General features: G+C 42.6%; 1 protein-coding gene and 1 non-coding gene across 2 annotated transcripts; one reads left to right on the top strand and one right to left on the bottom strand.

Annotated features, from left to right (window-relative positions):
- Positions 1 to 5,106: 5,106 nt before the first annotated feature.
- Positions 5,107 to 5,238, bottom strand: LOC131508256 (small nucleolar RNA SNORA72). Its single transcript, XR_009259954.1, has one exon. It is a non-coding gene; the product is annotated as a small nucleolar RNA SNORA72 (small nucleolar RNA).
- A 3,222-nt stretch (positions 5,239 to 8,460) lies between these two features.
- Positions 8,461 to 9,138, top strand: DEFB136 (defensin beta 136). Its single transcript, XM_058723304.1, has 2 exons — positions 8,461 to 8,515; positions 8,966 to 9,138. The coding sequence occupies exons 1-2, from the start codon at positions 8,461 to 8,463 to the stop codon at positions 9,136 to 9,138; spliced, it is 228 nt and encodes a 75-aa protein (XP_058579287.1).
- Positions 9,139 to 14,970: the final 5,832 nt, after the last annotated feature.

Genomic DNA, 14,970 nt, shown 5'->3' with positions numbered 1-14,970 from the left:
AACCTTATGACCCATGTGACTGTGAAGGCAAGAATCTTCCAAACACTGTGAATCCTTGGAATGCCACACAGGGCCTGGCATGAAATGGAGTGCCACAAGTGTTGACCACATTGAACTGAACTGAACTGAACTTCCCCCTTTTTCTACTCTCTGGATACCTCTATTTTCTTTCTTTTTAAAAAAATTGTTATTTATTTAAGAGAGGAAGAGAACAAGAACATGAATGTGTGGGAGGGGCAGAGAGAGGGAGAGAGAGAATCCCAAGCAGGTTCTGCACTGTCAGCATAGAACTCAACATGGGACTCAATCTCACAGTGAAATCATGACCTGAGCTGAAATCGTGAGTTTGACGCTTAATGGACTGAGCCACCTAGGCACCACTGGAGACCTCAATTTTCATACTGGAATAGATGGATATGCTGGATTTCTCCTTTACACTCAATAGTGATGCCGGCCCTTGCATGTTTCCCCAAATTAGATTTGTACCTTGATTTTTACAGATATGAGTTGAGAAAAAAAAGGGTGGGCTGAGGATTTTCTCATAGTTATAAGTAAGGCTGAATATTTGTCACATGCCAGATTCTTGACGAGTGTTACAGAATTGCTTTTCTCTACAGTGCCTTCCAGAAGTGGAGATAAGGACAGCCCAATTTGTTACAATTATGCTAAGAAATTTGAGGAGGAGGAAGAGACTTAATTGTTCAAGGGAATAATCATGTTCTGTAGACAATCTGGCAGAAGCTAAGGAAGAATGCAAACTAGCCTTGGGGACTTCTGGGCACTAGTCCCAGTGGCATTAAGGCATCTGATCTTGAAAGCAAGCACTGAGGCCTTTCTTCTCTGTGTGTGGCCAGGGACAAGTTCCAAGCCAACATTTCCTCACAGAATGTCCTAAGACTCCAAGCATAATCAAATTTTGCTAAAGGTAATAAACTGATTCACCTGATTACACAGCGCCTTCCAGGCAGATGTCTCTTGATCACTTGGAACAAACAGATCTCACTTCCCTGTCTGAACTTCTGCAGGTGCAGAGAGTGATTTCTTTATTATTCTTCTGTTGAAGCAGCTGTTATGGGTAACCAGCTGGCTTCTTCCTGCTTGGGTTTTGATTTGGGTTTTGGTCTGAAGTCATCTCTTGGGGCCTGTAGAATCTCAGAGAGACTGAAACTATAATCTTACCCTCACTCTAAACCCTGCCCCAGGATACAATTAGAGAAACATGATGAAAGGGTAATGGGTCCTGGGACCATGGTCTAGAAAAGCCAATATTTAAGTCAAGATTTGCCAGTAATCAAAGGAGTTGTTGTCCTTGGGCCCTTCATTCCTCTGGTCTGAAGTCCCCCGTTGTTAGGGAAAAGGCAGAAATATACTCTCACCCTCTAACTTCAGTTGGTTCTCCCATAAGCTCTATAAGGAAGATCCAATTTAATGAAAGCCAACAAGTGACCATTAATGGCGTAGTGAGTTGTTTTCAACATGAAATCCTAAAAATGAAATGCCACGGTTGGTTAAAATTCTGTCTGAAAACTAAAATGCTAATTATAAATGGTTCATGCTACATTGTGGGATGCTTGGGGATCTGGAACAGGGGCATAAAGTGCCTAATGGGAGGATCAAAACGGTAGCTAGTTGTCAAGTGATATGAGAGTATTTCAACATTTCATTTGACCTGAAAAACACAACAACTGAACAGAAAATTTCAAGAGAGAAGTTCAACAGGAGACCAGAACAATAAGCAAAGAGAATCAACAAATGTGAGGACAGGTCATTTGAAATTATTCAGTCAGAGAAACAAAAATAAAAATGAATGAAAAATATAGAAAGAAGATGAAAGGAATTAAGGACACCATAAAGTCAAACAATATGCACATTATTGGGGTCCCAAAAAAACAGAGAAAGAAGGAAGCAGATTGTTTATTTGAAGAAATAATGGCTAAAAACTTCCCAAACCTGAGGAAAAGAAATGAATACCCAAATTAATGAAGCCTAATGGAACCCAACAAGGAAAAATTGAAAGTCCAACCAAAGCATATTATATCATGTTGTCAAAAGTCTACAATAAAGAATTTTGAAAACAGCAAGAGAAGAGACTGGTCACATACAAAGAAACCCCCATAAGACCAGATTTCTCCACAGAAACTTTGCAAGCCGGAAGAGATAATATATTCAAATTGTTAAGAAGAGATAGAAAAAGATGATGGCAAAGCAAGAGGATCCTGAGTCCATCTTCTGCCACAGGCATACCAAGGCAACAACTGCATGTAATGCAATTTACTCTGAAAACAACCTGAAGACTGGTACAATCAAAAACATATTGATAAGACCACATCAAGAAGGGTAGGAAGGGCAGAGATGTAGTTGGGAAGCCAGTCCTCCACACAGTGACCTATAATCAGAAGGGATATCACAGGCATGGGATACTGGGGGCAATCAAGGCCCACACCAGGCAGGCCTGACCCTGGGGACCTTCATCAAAAAGACAAGCCCCCATAACATCTGCTTTTGAAAATCAGTGGGGTTTAACTCCAGGAGAGCCTGAGGACTTTAGGAAACCATCTCCATTCTTAAAGAGCCAGCAAGCTATATCACTCAGCCTGATACCTAGCACCAAAGCAATATTTTTAAAAGGACCTGGGTATATGTGATGGGGATTTATTGACTAATTTCAGGACATGTGCCAAAAGGGCAGGGATCTGCAGGAGCTTTCTCTGAGAACAGAAGTACTGGTGGATCCATTTTTCTGGCCATCCTTTAGTCTAGCTGCCGGAGCCAGTTCTGACACTTTTCATCTACCTTGCTAGCATCACTTGCCCCACCCAACCCATTCATCCCAGTGGATACCCCTCCAAAGAAGCCCCCACTGCTCCACCTCTGGTATCTCTCCAGCGAGACTTCTGCTACAGGGAGGGGGAAGCTAGCCCCACCCACCAGCAGATTTGCAGCAGCTGAACTGGGGGCAAGCCCTGTCTACCAGTGCACCTGCAGCAGTCATGGCCCAGCCATAATAGAAGGGCACGTGCATTCCACACAGGAGACGCACCTGAATCACCTGTCTGGTGACCCGGGGGACTGTGCTACAGGAGTGCACCACAAGACCTCTTCTACATAAGGCCAGTAGTTTCAAGACCGGGAGACGTGGCTGACATGCCTAATACATAGTAATAAACACAGAGAGTCAGTCAAAGTGAGGAGACAGATTAATATGTTCCAAACAAAAGAACAAGACAAAACCACAGAAAAAGAGCTAAACAAAATGGAGGTGAGCAATCTACCTGATAAAGAGTTCAAAGTAATGGTCATAAAGGCACTCACAGCACTTGAAAGAAGAGAAGATGAACTAAGTGAATACTTCAACAAAGAGATAGAAAACATAAAAAGAACCAGTTGTAGCTGAAGAACACAATAGAGAAATAAAAACTCCACTAGAGGGAATCAACAGAAAATTAGAGGATATAGAAGAGCAGATCAGCTGGAAGACATAGTAATGAAAAGCAACCAAGCTGAACAGCAAAAAGAAAAAAGAATTTTTTTTTATTTTTAAAAAGAATTTTTAAAATGAGCATATGTCAAGCGACCTCTGTGACAAAGGGTACTAACATTTGTATCACAGAGGTCCCAAAAGGAGAAGAAAGAAACGGGCAGAAAGTGTATTTGAAGAAATAATAGCTGAAAACTTCCCCAACCTGAGGAAGGAAACAGGCATCCAGGTCCAAAAAAGAGAAAGCTCCAAACAAGATGAACTGAAGGAGTTTCACTCCCAAAGTTAGTGGAAGGAAGGAAGTAATAAAGTTCAGAGCAGAAATAAATGAAATAGAAACAAAACAAACAAAAAGAAAAAAACACACAACAACATCAATAGAAAAGATGGATGAAACTAAGAGTGGTTCTTTGAAAAGATAAACAAAATTGATAAAGCTTTAGCCATGCTCATCCAGGGAAAAAAGAGAGAGGACTGAAATAAATAAAATTAGAAACGAAGGAAGAGAGGGGTGCCTGAGTGGCTCAGCCAGTTAAGTGCTGGACTCTTGATTTTGGCTCAGGTCATGATCTCACAGTTTATGGGGTCGGGCCCTAGTCAGGTTCTACATTGACAGCACAGAGCCTGTCTGGGATTCTCTCTCTCCCTCTCTGCCCCTCCCCTGCTCACTCACACTCTCTTTCTCTCAATAAATAAACAAACAAACAAACATTAAAAAAAAAAGAAACGAAGGAAGAGAAATTTCAACTCAATGAATGAGCACAGATGGTGGGGCATGCCCTTGGCTTTAGCATGGTTGTATCCTCACATGCCCAGCTTCACTAACAAGGTGGGGGAAGAGCACAAAAATACGTTACACTCCATTCCGTTCCAAGAAAAATCCCAATTAATCCCTACTCCTCCAGTAGACTCTTTAATATGACCAACAGAATCACCATCACATAAAATTCAATCATCTCTCAAACTGCTGCCTTTGCACTGGTTCCGGACAAGTGAGTCCATTCACAAGCCCCTCAAAAGAAGTATCTCAGATCCCATAGCCCCTCAGGATCCCCGGATGTAAGCTGCATTGGTTTTCAAAGACAGGCATTTTGAGGGCATGGTCTCTTGGGCGCAGGTCTCAAGGGTTGGGGTGCCCAATGTGTGACATAAACCCCTCTCTCCTCAGGGAGAGGCTTTAGAAGTGAGATCCCTCCAATTATGTGTCACAGAGCCAGGGGTAGGGTTTTGGTGAGACAGTGTCTCTGCCTCTCCTACCCAATCTAGATGCAGTCGTTTTATCTCTTGTGGAGAAAGCTGTTCGGTTAGTTTTCAGTTCTTTTTCAGCAGGAATTATTCCATATGTAGTTGTAGATTTGGTGTGTCCATAGGAGGAGATGAATTCAGGATCTTTCTACACTGCCATCTTGGACAATCCCATAATTTGTAAAGTTTTTTGTTTGTTTTTTTAGAAAATAAAACTCAATAGTTTTACAATTCACTCAGTGGCAACTGATAATCATCAAATTAGCAATGGTTATCTTCCAATGGTTATCTTACACTAGCTGTGCTGTCATTTATCTAGGATGAGCAGATACTGTGAGTCACAGATATTTCCCATATAAGGTGCATCATATAAATCAGACTTGGTTTGTCACCAGCATTTATAAAACCAGGCCTAGGGAAAGAACTAGGTCTGGGGACACATACCTGGTCTTAACATACTGAACGTTTAGCCTGCCCTGATCATTACAAAATCAGAACAGTAAGAATATTCACAGTACAAATTATTCTTCATGGACAAGCCAGTAGAAAAAAAATGGGCAAATGACTTAACTAGATACTTATCAAAAGAGGAATAAAATAAAATCAAAGCTAAAAAAAAAAGGGGGGGAACCCTAAATGACCAGTAAACATACAAAAAGATACCTCACCTTATTTGTGATCAGGGAAATTATATTAATCTGCCCTGAGGGACCACTAGATCACCATCCAGTTGTCTAAAGTATAAAAGTCTGACAATACCAAGTAGTGCTAAGAATGTGGAGTGACCAAAACCCTTATACACCTGCTGATGGATATAAAAATTAGTAAAAGGCACTTTAGTAAACCATTTGACATTTAGAACAAATTGACGTTATGCATGTCCTGTAACTTAGCAATTTTACTCCAAGGTATCTATCCTCCAAGAAGCAAGTCTGTGTGCACAGAATATAAGTACAAGAATGTCCCACCACAGGACTCTTTGGTAATCCGTGGAAGCAACTCAAATACTTGTCATCCATCCTAAATATATTAAATAGTCAATAGACAGAAGCAAAAACTAATGCTACACACAGAAATATACAAATATCTTTAAAATATAATAAAGAAAAGAGGAAAACAGTCACAAGTAATACTTTTGTGCCGCCTTTTACAGATAGGTCAAAAAGAGGCAAATTAAACTACCCTGGTTAGTGATCCATACTAAAGAGAAAACCATAAAGCAAAGCAAGAAAGTGATGATTACCTGGGTCAGAGCAGCGGTTGCCTTGTTGGGGAGGTAGTGAGCTATAGTCACTTAAGAGTTCACTGGGACTTTTTGTGGTGCTGGAAAAGGTCTGTTTTCTTGATCTAAGAGGTGACCCCATGGTGTTTGCTTTACGTTCAGTCACTAAACTATGTGTATGATTTTATTTTTCTTTGTGTGTATTAAATTTCATCATATATCAATGACTTATTGAGCCATGGGGGAAAATAAGCTTGCACATAGAGAAAAATGAGCATGAAGTCATTGCACCCAGGAACTATCTGACTCGTGAACGAGGCAGTCAGGAAAGGGGCTTCCTCCTTCAACAAGTTAATTCATTAAAGTAGCTGAAGGGGTGTAGTCATTGTTGGCAATGGTGGGTTTTTTTCTTGAAGGTAGACATGATCAGGAGAGCACAAAAATTCTAGGAAACTAAAATGAAGAAATTTCCAACAGAGCAACATTAAAGGGGATAGTATGAAGCTGTTCGTGCTTCCCTGGCACCTTTTCCCAACAAGACCTCAGACAGGAGGTGGGAACACTCAGCACAGGTAAGAAAAGCTCCTGTCCAAAGGTTGGGATGGTGACTTAATCAAGACATGCACGAATGGAAAGGAAAGGGTCCATCTCCCACACCTGCTAATCTCCAAATGCGTCTTAGATTTGCTTTTCCAGGATCAGGTATAGGAGGAGGCTCAGAAGTATTTAGAAAATGTTAGGCTCATACTTTCCATATTTCCAAATGCATGATTAATAAACTTAACATATATGGAGGACAGAGTTCTGAACTGAGAATCAAGAGAGCTGAAAATTTTATGCCAGCACAGCTCACAGATTGAGTCTTCCCTTTTACAAGCCCATTCACCCATTCAAGCCTTGTTTCCTCCATCTCTAAAAGAATGGGAAGGTGCCAACTGAGTCTATGCTTTGTCTATGGCAGCAGATGGTCAGGATATGGCCTCCATTGTATGGGCAGGAAGTATATGCCCCATGCAGGGACCTGGGAGTCTTCTATGGAGTCATTCAAGGGAATCCTCAGCCCTGATCTAGTATTGAACTACTTACTTCCAGGCCATTATCACACCTCCTCTCCCCAACTTCCATGCCAACCCACAGTGGTGCTCCCAACAATGCACATTGTTGGAACCCAGAATAAAACTCTCCTGGCTGTTTTTTGCATTCGCTAAGAGATCTCTTGGAGAGAGTGTACAAAAAAGAAAGAAAGACAGCTCTAATGGTGGAATTTAATGAAGGAGGAAGAGAAGGAAGAGAAAGAAGAGGTGCTGGTGGTGATGGAGGAGGAGGAAGAAGAGGAGGGGGAGAGGGAGGAGGAGGAGGAGTGAAGAGCCTAATCTACACCAGGATGAGTGTAATGCACTTTGTAATTTGTCATCCTCAGAAAACCCTTTTACAGTGCACTTTTTGAGAAGAGGAAGCTGAAGCTCAGAGATGCTAAATAATTTACCCAAGGGTATGTGACTGCAAAATGGAGCATAACCAATAAAATTATGCTCTACTACCATTTTACAGACTCAGAATCCTATGGTTATGGGACACCTGGGTACAAGCCTGCCTCGAGGCAAGAATATAACCAAAGTAAGCGTCTCCTCAACTTTTGGTCATCCTCCACCTCTCCAGGGAAGACAGACCTAATGATCCTTCTCTGGAGCTATGCCCCTATAGCTCCAGGGAAGTGGTGTCCTGCTCTACTCTGAATGCTGGGCATCCAACCTTGCACACAGCAGTGATCTGGCTCTTCCTGTAAGAAACCAGAAGAGAGTTCCAACCTACCCACTCCAAAAAGACAACCTTTCCCAGAACCCTTAAAATTTCCAAATACGAGGCAACATTTCAATAGCAGCCATTTGGAAAACAAAGCCCGTGGTGAACTTTCCTGGGTGACACATTCCCTATACCATCTGCCTCAGCCAGGTGAATAAATCTGCTGCCCAAAGAGAAGCATACCCCTTCTCTGTTATGTCTGAGTACCTACCTAACTCTTGGTCAGACCAACAGTTGACACCTTAAGACTATTTCTGGAAACACAGCAAGATCTTGCTCACATCCTTTGTGATCTTAAGTTAAGCCCGTGTTCATAACATTGCTTCCCTTGTCTCCTGTGTTCTCAATGGGACTCCCAAGGAAAGGAGAAACAAAGTAGAAAGAGAGTAGACATTTTCCCTGCCATTTTTCTATCACTATACATATGAAGTTATAGGATAAATATTTGGGCCTGGGTATGAGGATGCCTGGTCTCGGATCCTGTTTGGCCTTGACTGAGTTCCTTCTTTTCCCATGATTGGTAAAAGAGGAAGTAGCAAAGACAGGACCAGGAACTTTTCTTCCTCTAAGCCTGAAGAAGCCTGTCTCCCCTGAATGCCCTTCCAAGTAGAATGAGGCCAGTGCCCAGCCCCACCCAACTTTGCCCAGCTCTATAAAGGAAGCTTCCAGGCAGCCACCCCCAGAATGTTCCAGCTCTGTGCCCTCATCAGCAATGAGGCACTCTCTCATTGGGTTACTCTTCCTCCTGGTAATCTCACTGCCTTCAGGTAAGATGATGGGTATAGTCTGATCATGAAAATGGCGGTCTTCCAAGAACACAGGTACTTAAAATCCTCTTTGGGCATAAGACCAGCAGGGGGACGCCAATATCAGACGGATCAGCAAGCCAAGGATGGGAATTAAGTTAGTGGTCTTCAGTGTCTGCCCCACTCATCGGTTGCCACATCCTGAAAGCCTACCCAAGCTCGAGAGAGTGAGGCCAACTCCATACCACACATGTCACCGTTCAGCTATCCAAATTCCTATTTCCTTCCAACTTCCTCTGATGAGCCTTAGACGTGGTGGCCCTCACTGAGAGATGACAGGAGGTGAGAGGACAGAAGGTAAAAGGTAAATTGCAAAGTAATAGGCCCCCCACCAGGAAGAGAGGGGCAGGTCTAGGATTTCTCCCAGCCTCAGAAGTCTGATTTTTCTTTTCCATTCTTTTTTTCCTTCAGGGAATGGATTGTTTGGACATGATGGAATACAAATTCGTACTTGCACTGCGCTCAAAGGTAGGTGTTTCTTCGGTTGCAGAGTGGGATGGACATGGGTTTCATTCTGTCACAACATATTGTCTTGTTGTGTAAAAATGTTGAAAAATAATCCTCCCCAGGTCGATGAGTATTGACCCTCACCTCACGGATCCAATTAAAAGGCTACATGAATAGCTAAAAGGATAAAATCTGCACTCTGTGTGTAAGGATCATTAATGAGCCATGGGTAGCAAATGAGAGGCAGATTCTCACGAACTGACTGGCAAAATTCCAGAAGTATTTTGTAAAGGGGCACTGGGGCAAAATGCATCTCCTATTTTTTTTTCCACCCTCCCGTCTCCAATCACTAATTCCTATTTCCAATTTAAATTCAGTTGATTAACACATGGCTACCGGCCCAAGGATATGATGTATGCTGGGCTCAATAACAATAGCTTACTGTGTGCCAGTCACACTTTTAAGTGGTTTACATCTACTAAATCACTTAATTCTCACAACAAAATCAACTTTTTTCCCCAGTTTTGTAGATGAAGGAATTTTTCAAGGTCACACAACCAGTAAGAGTTAGTTAGTACTGGGTTTGAACCCAGACAGTCTTGAGCCAGTGTCTTTACTGTTAATCTATACCACCTCTCAATTGCTAAGCGTAGGAATCTAACTGGAAGTATTAATTGTAGTTTGTAGTGATTGTAGGTTGTAATCCAATGAGGAGTCAAGAATCCAAGTAGATCCATGGAACAGCAAGCCCCTCAAAATTCTTCCTGTGGCTTAAAGCTGTAACGTTCCTGGCTGCTACATTGCATTTGTGGCTCTACTCAGTAGCTCTGATGCATCAAGATCAGTGTTGCCCTAAGATTCCACACACCAACCATCACTTTGCCAACTGCTGGGGTGGAAGCAATGAGCCATACAGACCCACACAAAACTCCCAGCTGTCAGTGGGACAGCCTTGCTCCAGCAGCATCTCTTCACTACCCCTCCAGGGCCCCCTCCCCCAGGGGCAGAGGTCACAGATCTTCGTGGAGATCCTTGTCATTAGCAGCTCAGGAAAAAGAACACCAGCTGAGTCTCGGGGTTTCCCTTCTCCAAGGATGTGCCTGAGGGAACACATCTGAGTCTCCACCCTGGAAAGCTAGGCAGGGCTTCATTCTTTCTGGAAGTCCTGCCTGCTCGGGCTCGCCCATCTTAATCCTCAACATTCCAGCAAAAAAGAAAAACCAGAAATCATCAGTAGTCCTCAGGGCTAGCTTGCCAGGGCATCTGTATTTTAGCTAGCCTTTTTTTGTTTTTTGAAGTTTATTCATTTGTTTTGAAAGAAAGAGCACATACAAGTAGGGGTGGGGGGTGGAGAATCCCAAGCAGGCTCTGCACTCACAGTGCAGAGCCTGATGTGGGGCTCAAAACATAAAAGCAGGAAATAAAAAGAGAAATCTGGGTGAAGGGAGAAAGCAAATATTCCTTCATCAGATTTCAGAAGGGTCCACAACCCAAAATAAAGGCTAAAGATCTCTACCCTTTTCTTGTGGTTCCCCAAATCATGATTATATCAGCCTGGGGTGAGATACGGCTCTAACTTTGACAACGGGATGCAAGAAGAAACACTCATCACTGTCTTTGATGCTCTTCAGTGCAGCTTGGACGAGACAGGAACGTTCAGTTATTCTTGCTGAAAGCCCACATATGAAATAAAGAAGAGGACTGAATTATCACACATAAAAGCCATTTTGTACTCACCTTGTGGCTCCATGGGTAAAACCCTAGAGATAGTGGCCATCCTCTCTGAGGAAGCCAAAACTGTTCATCTTTGTTCTCCATATCACAGGGCAGCCATGCAGAAAGTCCAGGATTTAGGCTTAGCAATCAGACATCTGTCTCACTACATGGGCACCATCGGGAAACTTGTTGCTCCTAGTGCAACACGTTGTTTCAGGACCCTACTCCAGCAGAGTGACCCGAGAGGGCCCCTTCATTTATGGCCACCTTCCAAGCCTTTTCTATGAGGTCCAGCTCTAGTGCATTCCCCTTAAGCTTAAAAATGTCCGGAGTGAATGCATGTTACTGGAAATCAAGAAATCTGAAGGACACTGAGAACGTTTACCAATACTTTGTCGTACAGTTGTTTTAACATTATCTGAGGTAATTGATGGCAAGTATGTAACATGCTTGGCAATGTGTCATCTGGCTTCACTATCCTGGCAGGGTGTTAGGTTGGGGTACATAAAAGGAAGGATTTTGCTGCCCCTGGGGAAAGGCATGGAAGACAAATAGCACTCCTGCCCCCGAATTCTACCCATACACTGTGAAGCCAGCATAGCCGTGGCAGTAGGAATCAAAACAATATCCATTGACACACGCAAAGGGAAAGCAGAATCTCAGGGACAATCAGAACCCCCTCCCGACACCATTGCCTTAGTATAAATTTCTTTCTTCAGAATCAGACTTGGAGGTCTAAAGTTTTGGCTACGTTTTCGGTCCAGGTCTGCCGTAACAAATTACCATAAATTGGGTGGCTTAAAACACCAGAAATTTATTTTCTCACAGGTCTAGAGGCAAGAAAGTTGAAAATCAAGGTATTAGCAGGGCCACGTTCCCTCTGAAGATTCTAGAGAAAAATCGTTTTTTGTCTCTTCCGAGGTCTGGTGGTTATTGGCAATCCTTGGCTCTCTTTGGCTTAGAGCTACATCACTTCTTCTTCCTCATCTGTGAGGGTCTCTGTATCTTGACATGGCGTTCTATAAGGACACCAGCCATTGGATTTAGGGCTGACTCTAATCCAGTATGACCTCGTCTCAACTAGTTACATCTACAAAGACCTTATTTCCAAATAAGGTCATATTTTGAAGTTCCAAGTGGACAGAATTTGGAGAGGAACACTAGACAACCCAGCACAAGCTATAAAAGGGGGGGTTTGCATTTTCTTTGGGGTGGGTAGAGTCTCTACTCACATCTGTTTAAACACAAAGAGGAGAGCTTAAGTCTAGGAAAGGGTTTGCAAACCAATCAACCTTTTCTGTGAAAACCAACATTTTTCCTCTTACTGAACATTCCCAGACTCCCCCTGGAGAATACACAAAAAAGGATTAGGCAGGCCCTAGCCCCAAATGCTCAGAGATTGTTTAGAGGGAGAGAAGCATAAATAATCACAATACAAGTTGGCAGAGTTTATGGTAATCCATGATGTGACCTGCAGGCTTTCCTATGACACAAGAAGCTTTTATTCCCCAGCCTTTTCCAGGTATAATTGACAATTTAAAAGTGTACGTGTTTAAGGTACGCAACTTGATGATTTAATATACATTATGAAACAATAACTATAATCAAGCTAATACACATCTATCACCTCGCATAGTTACGTGTGTGTGTGTGTGTGTGTGTGTGTGTTTGTGTGTGATGAAAACACTTAAGATCCACCCTCTTAGGTTCCTCAAAAAATTAAAAACAGACCTACCCTATGACCCAGCAATAGCACTGCTAGGAATTTACCCAAGAGATACAGGAGTACTGATGCATAGGGGCACTTGTACCCCAATGTTTATAGCAGCACTCTCAACAATAGCCAAATTATGGAAAGAGCCTAAATGTCCATCAACTGATGAATGGATAAAGAAATTGTGGTTTATATACACAATGGAGTACTACGTGGCAATGAGAAAGAATGAAATATGGCCCTTTGTAGCAACATGGATGGAACTGGAGAGTGTGATGCTAAGTGAAATAAGCCATACAGAGAAAGACAGATACCATATGGTTTCACTCTTATGTGGATCCTGAGAAACTTAACAGAAACGCATGGGGGAGGGGAAGGAAAAAAAAAAAAGAGGTCAGAGTGGGAGAGAGCCAAAGCATAAGAGACTCTTAAAAACTGAGAAGAAACTGAGGGTTGATGGGGGGTGGGAGGGAGGGGAGGGTGGGTGATGGGTATTGAGGAGGGCACCTTTTGGGATGAGCACTGGGTGTTGTATGGAAACCAATTTGACAATAAACTTCATATATTGAAAAAAAAAAAAAGATCCACCTCTTAGCAAATTTCAGGTGTACAAACCATATTGCTGACACATGAAGCTTTGAAGTCCAAGTGGAGCTCAGATAGAGGGTATATTGCCAATCTGGTATGCTTCATTGGAAGATTGGAAGCATAGAAAAAATTACTTAAAAATAAAAATAAAAACAGAAGAGACTCATAAATATGGAGAACAAACAGAGGGTTACTGGAGTGGTTCTGGGAGGGGGATGGGCTAAATGGGTAAGGGGCACTAAGGAATCTACTCCTGAAATCATTGTTTCACTATATGCTAACTAATTTGGATGTAAATTTTAAAAAATAAAAAATAAAATTTTTAAAAATAAAAATAAAAATAAACTAGTCCATGCAGAGACAGCTAACCCAGCCAGAATAATGGTAGAAAGTACATCGCCCATTCTGGCCTCCCACTTGGGCTGTCTCTCCATAAGTCACATTTTTTTTTAATTTTTTAACATTTTATTTATTTTTGAGAGACAGAGAGAGACAGAGCATGAGCAGGGAAGGGGAAGACAGAGATGGAGACCAAATCTGAAGCAGGCTCCAGGCTCTGAGCTGTCAGCACAGAGCCCATTGCGGGGCTCAAACCCACGAACCGTGAGATCATGACCTGAACCGAAGTCAGAGGGTCTCTCTGACCCTCTCCCGCTCATCCTTTCTCTCTCTCTCTCTCAAAATAAATAAACTTTTAAAAATAAATAAATATGCGATAGTTTTATTGATTCAAAAAAAAATCTTCCTTATAAACACTACTCTTGATCATCCTGTGCAATTCTGAGTTATATTTATTTCCTTCAGGGCAAGAACAAAGCATCCCAAAATGCAAAAATCCGTTCATATTTTTTTTGTATTCACTTATTCATCTAACAAGTAGATAATTCATGGCTACTATGTAAACAGGCACCAAAAGCTGTGGGGGGGGGGGGAGAGGAGGATGTAATCTCTGTACTTTTTGAGTCTATAGCATAGTAGAAGTCATAAACCAAAAGTAAATAAACAACCACATCTATAATCACAAACTGGCAACTGCACTGAAGGGAGGGTGGAGGGTTACACTAATATATATGTATATGTGTGTACATGTATACAGACGTGCATATATGTACTACACAGCCCCGAAAACCACACCCGGATCAAGATATAGGATATTTCCATCGCCCCCAGAAGATTCCCACATGCCCCTTCTCAGTCAATTACCCCATCAGGCAGGAGCACCTAGGTGGCTCAGTTAAGCATCTGACTCTTGGTTTCAGCTCAGGTCATGATCTCATGGTTCACGGGATAGAGCTCTGTGTCAGGCTCCACACTGAGAGGAGTCTGCTTGAGATTCTCTCCCTCTCCCTCTGTCCCTCCCCAGCTCCCTCAGGCTCGCCCTCTCTCTCCCTCTCTCTCAAAATAAATAAATACACTTAAAAATAAATAAATAAAATCCAATTGTTCCCACTGTTTCTATCAGACACTCAAGGCCTTGGCCAGCTCTTCTTTCCCCTTTTGCTCTGTTTTTTGGGGGTTTTGTTTTGGTTTGGTTTTGCTTTTTAGGGTTTTTTGGCAGGCACTGCACAAGCCTTCCTTATGGAGTATGACTCTTTTCTGCCACCAGATGGCAGACTTTGTCTGTTTTTGCTTCTCTGCGGCCTTAAAACTGCGCAGTCCGCGGAGATCACTAGCTGACAGCGCCCCCGTGTCTTCTCCAACGTCCAGCTTGACAATCAGTTCTTTCATTTCCTATGAGCCCCTCATGGTCGGCGCACTGCCCGGCACAGAATCCGCATTCAATAAAAAAACCAAGTTAACAAGGCAGAGCCTTGTGCTGTGCTGTGATTTCTCCACGCCCCTGTCCACTCTCCAGACAGTTCTGTAATCTGTGTTTACAGAACATGAGAGTTTACAGAAATAAGGCTGTGGCCTTAGCCTCACAGCAAGTGGAAGTCAGAGACCACAAGAA

Source organism: Neofelis nebulosa, chromosome 3, assembly GCF_028018385.1.
Source record: "Neofelis nebulosa isolate mNeoNeb1 chromosome 3, mNeoNeb1.pri, whole genome shotgun sequence".
In the NCBI taxonomy this organism is placed as follows: Eukaryota; Metazoa; Chordata; class Mammalia; order Carnivora; family Felidae; genus Neofelis; species Neofelis nebulosa.
This window is presented reverse-complemented; position numbering and strand designations above follow the sequence as displayed.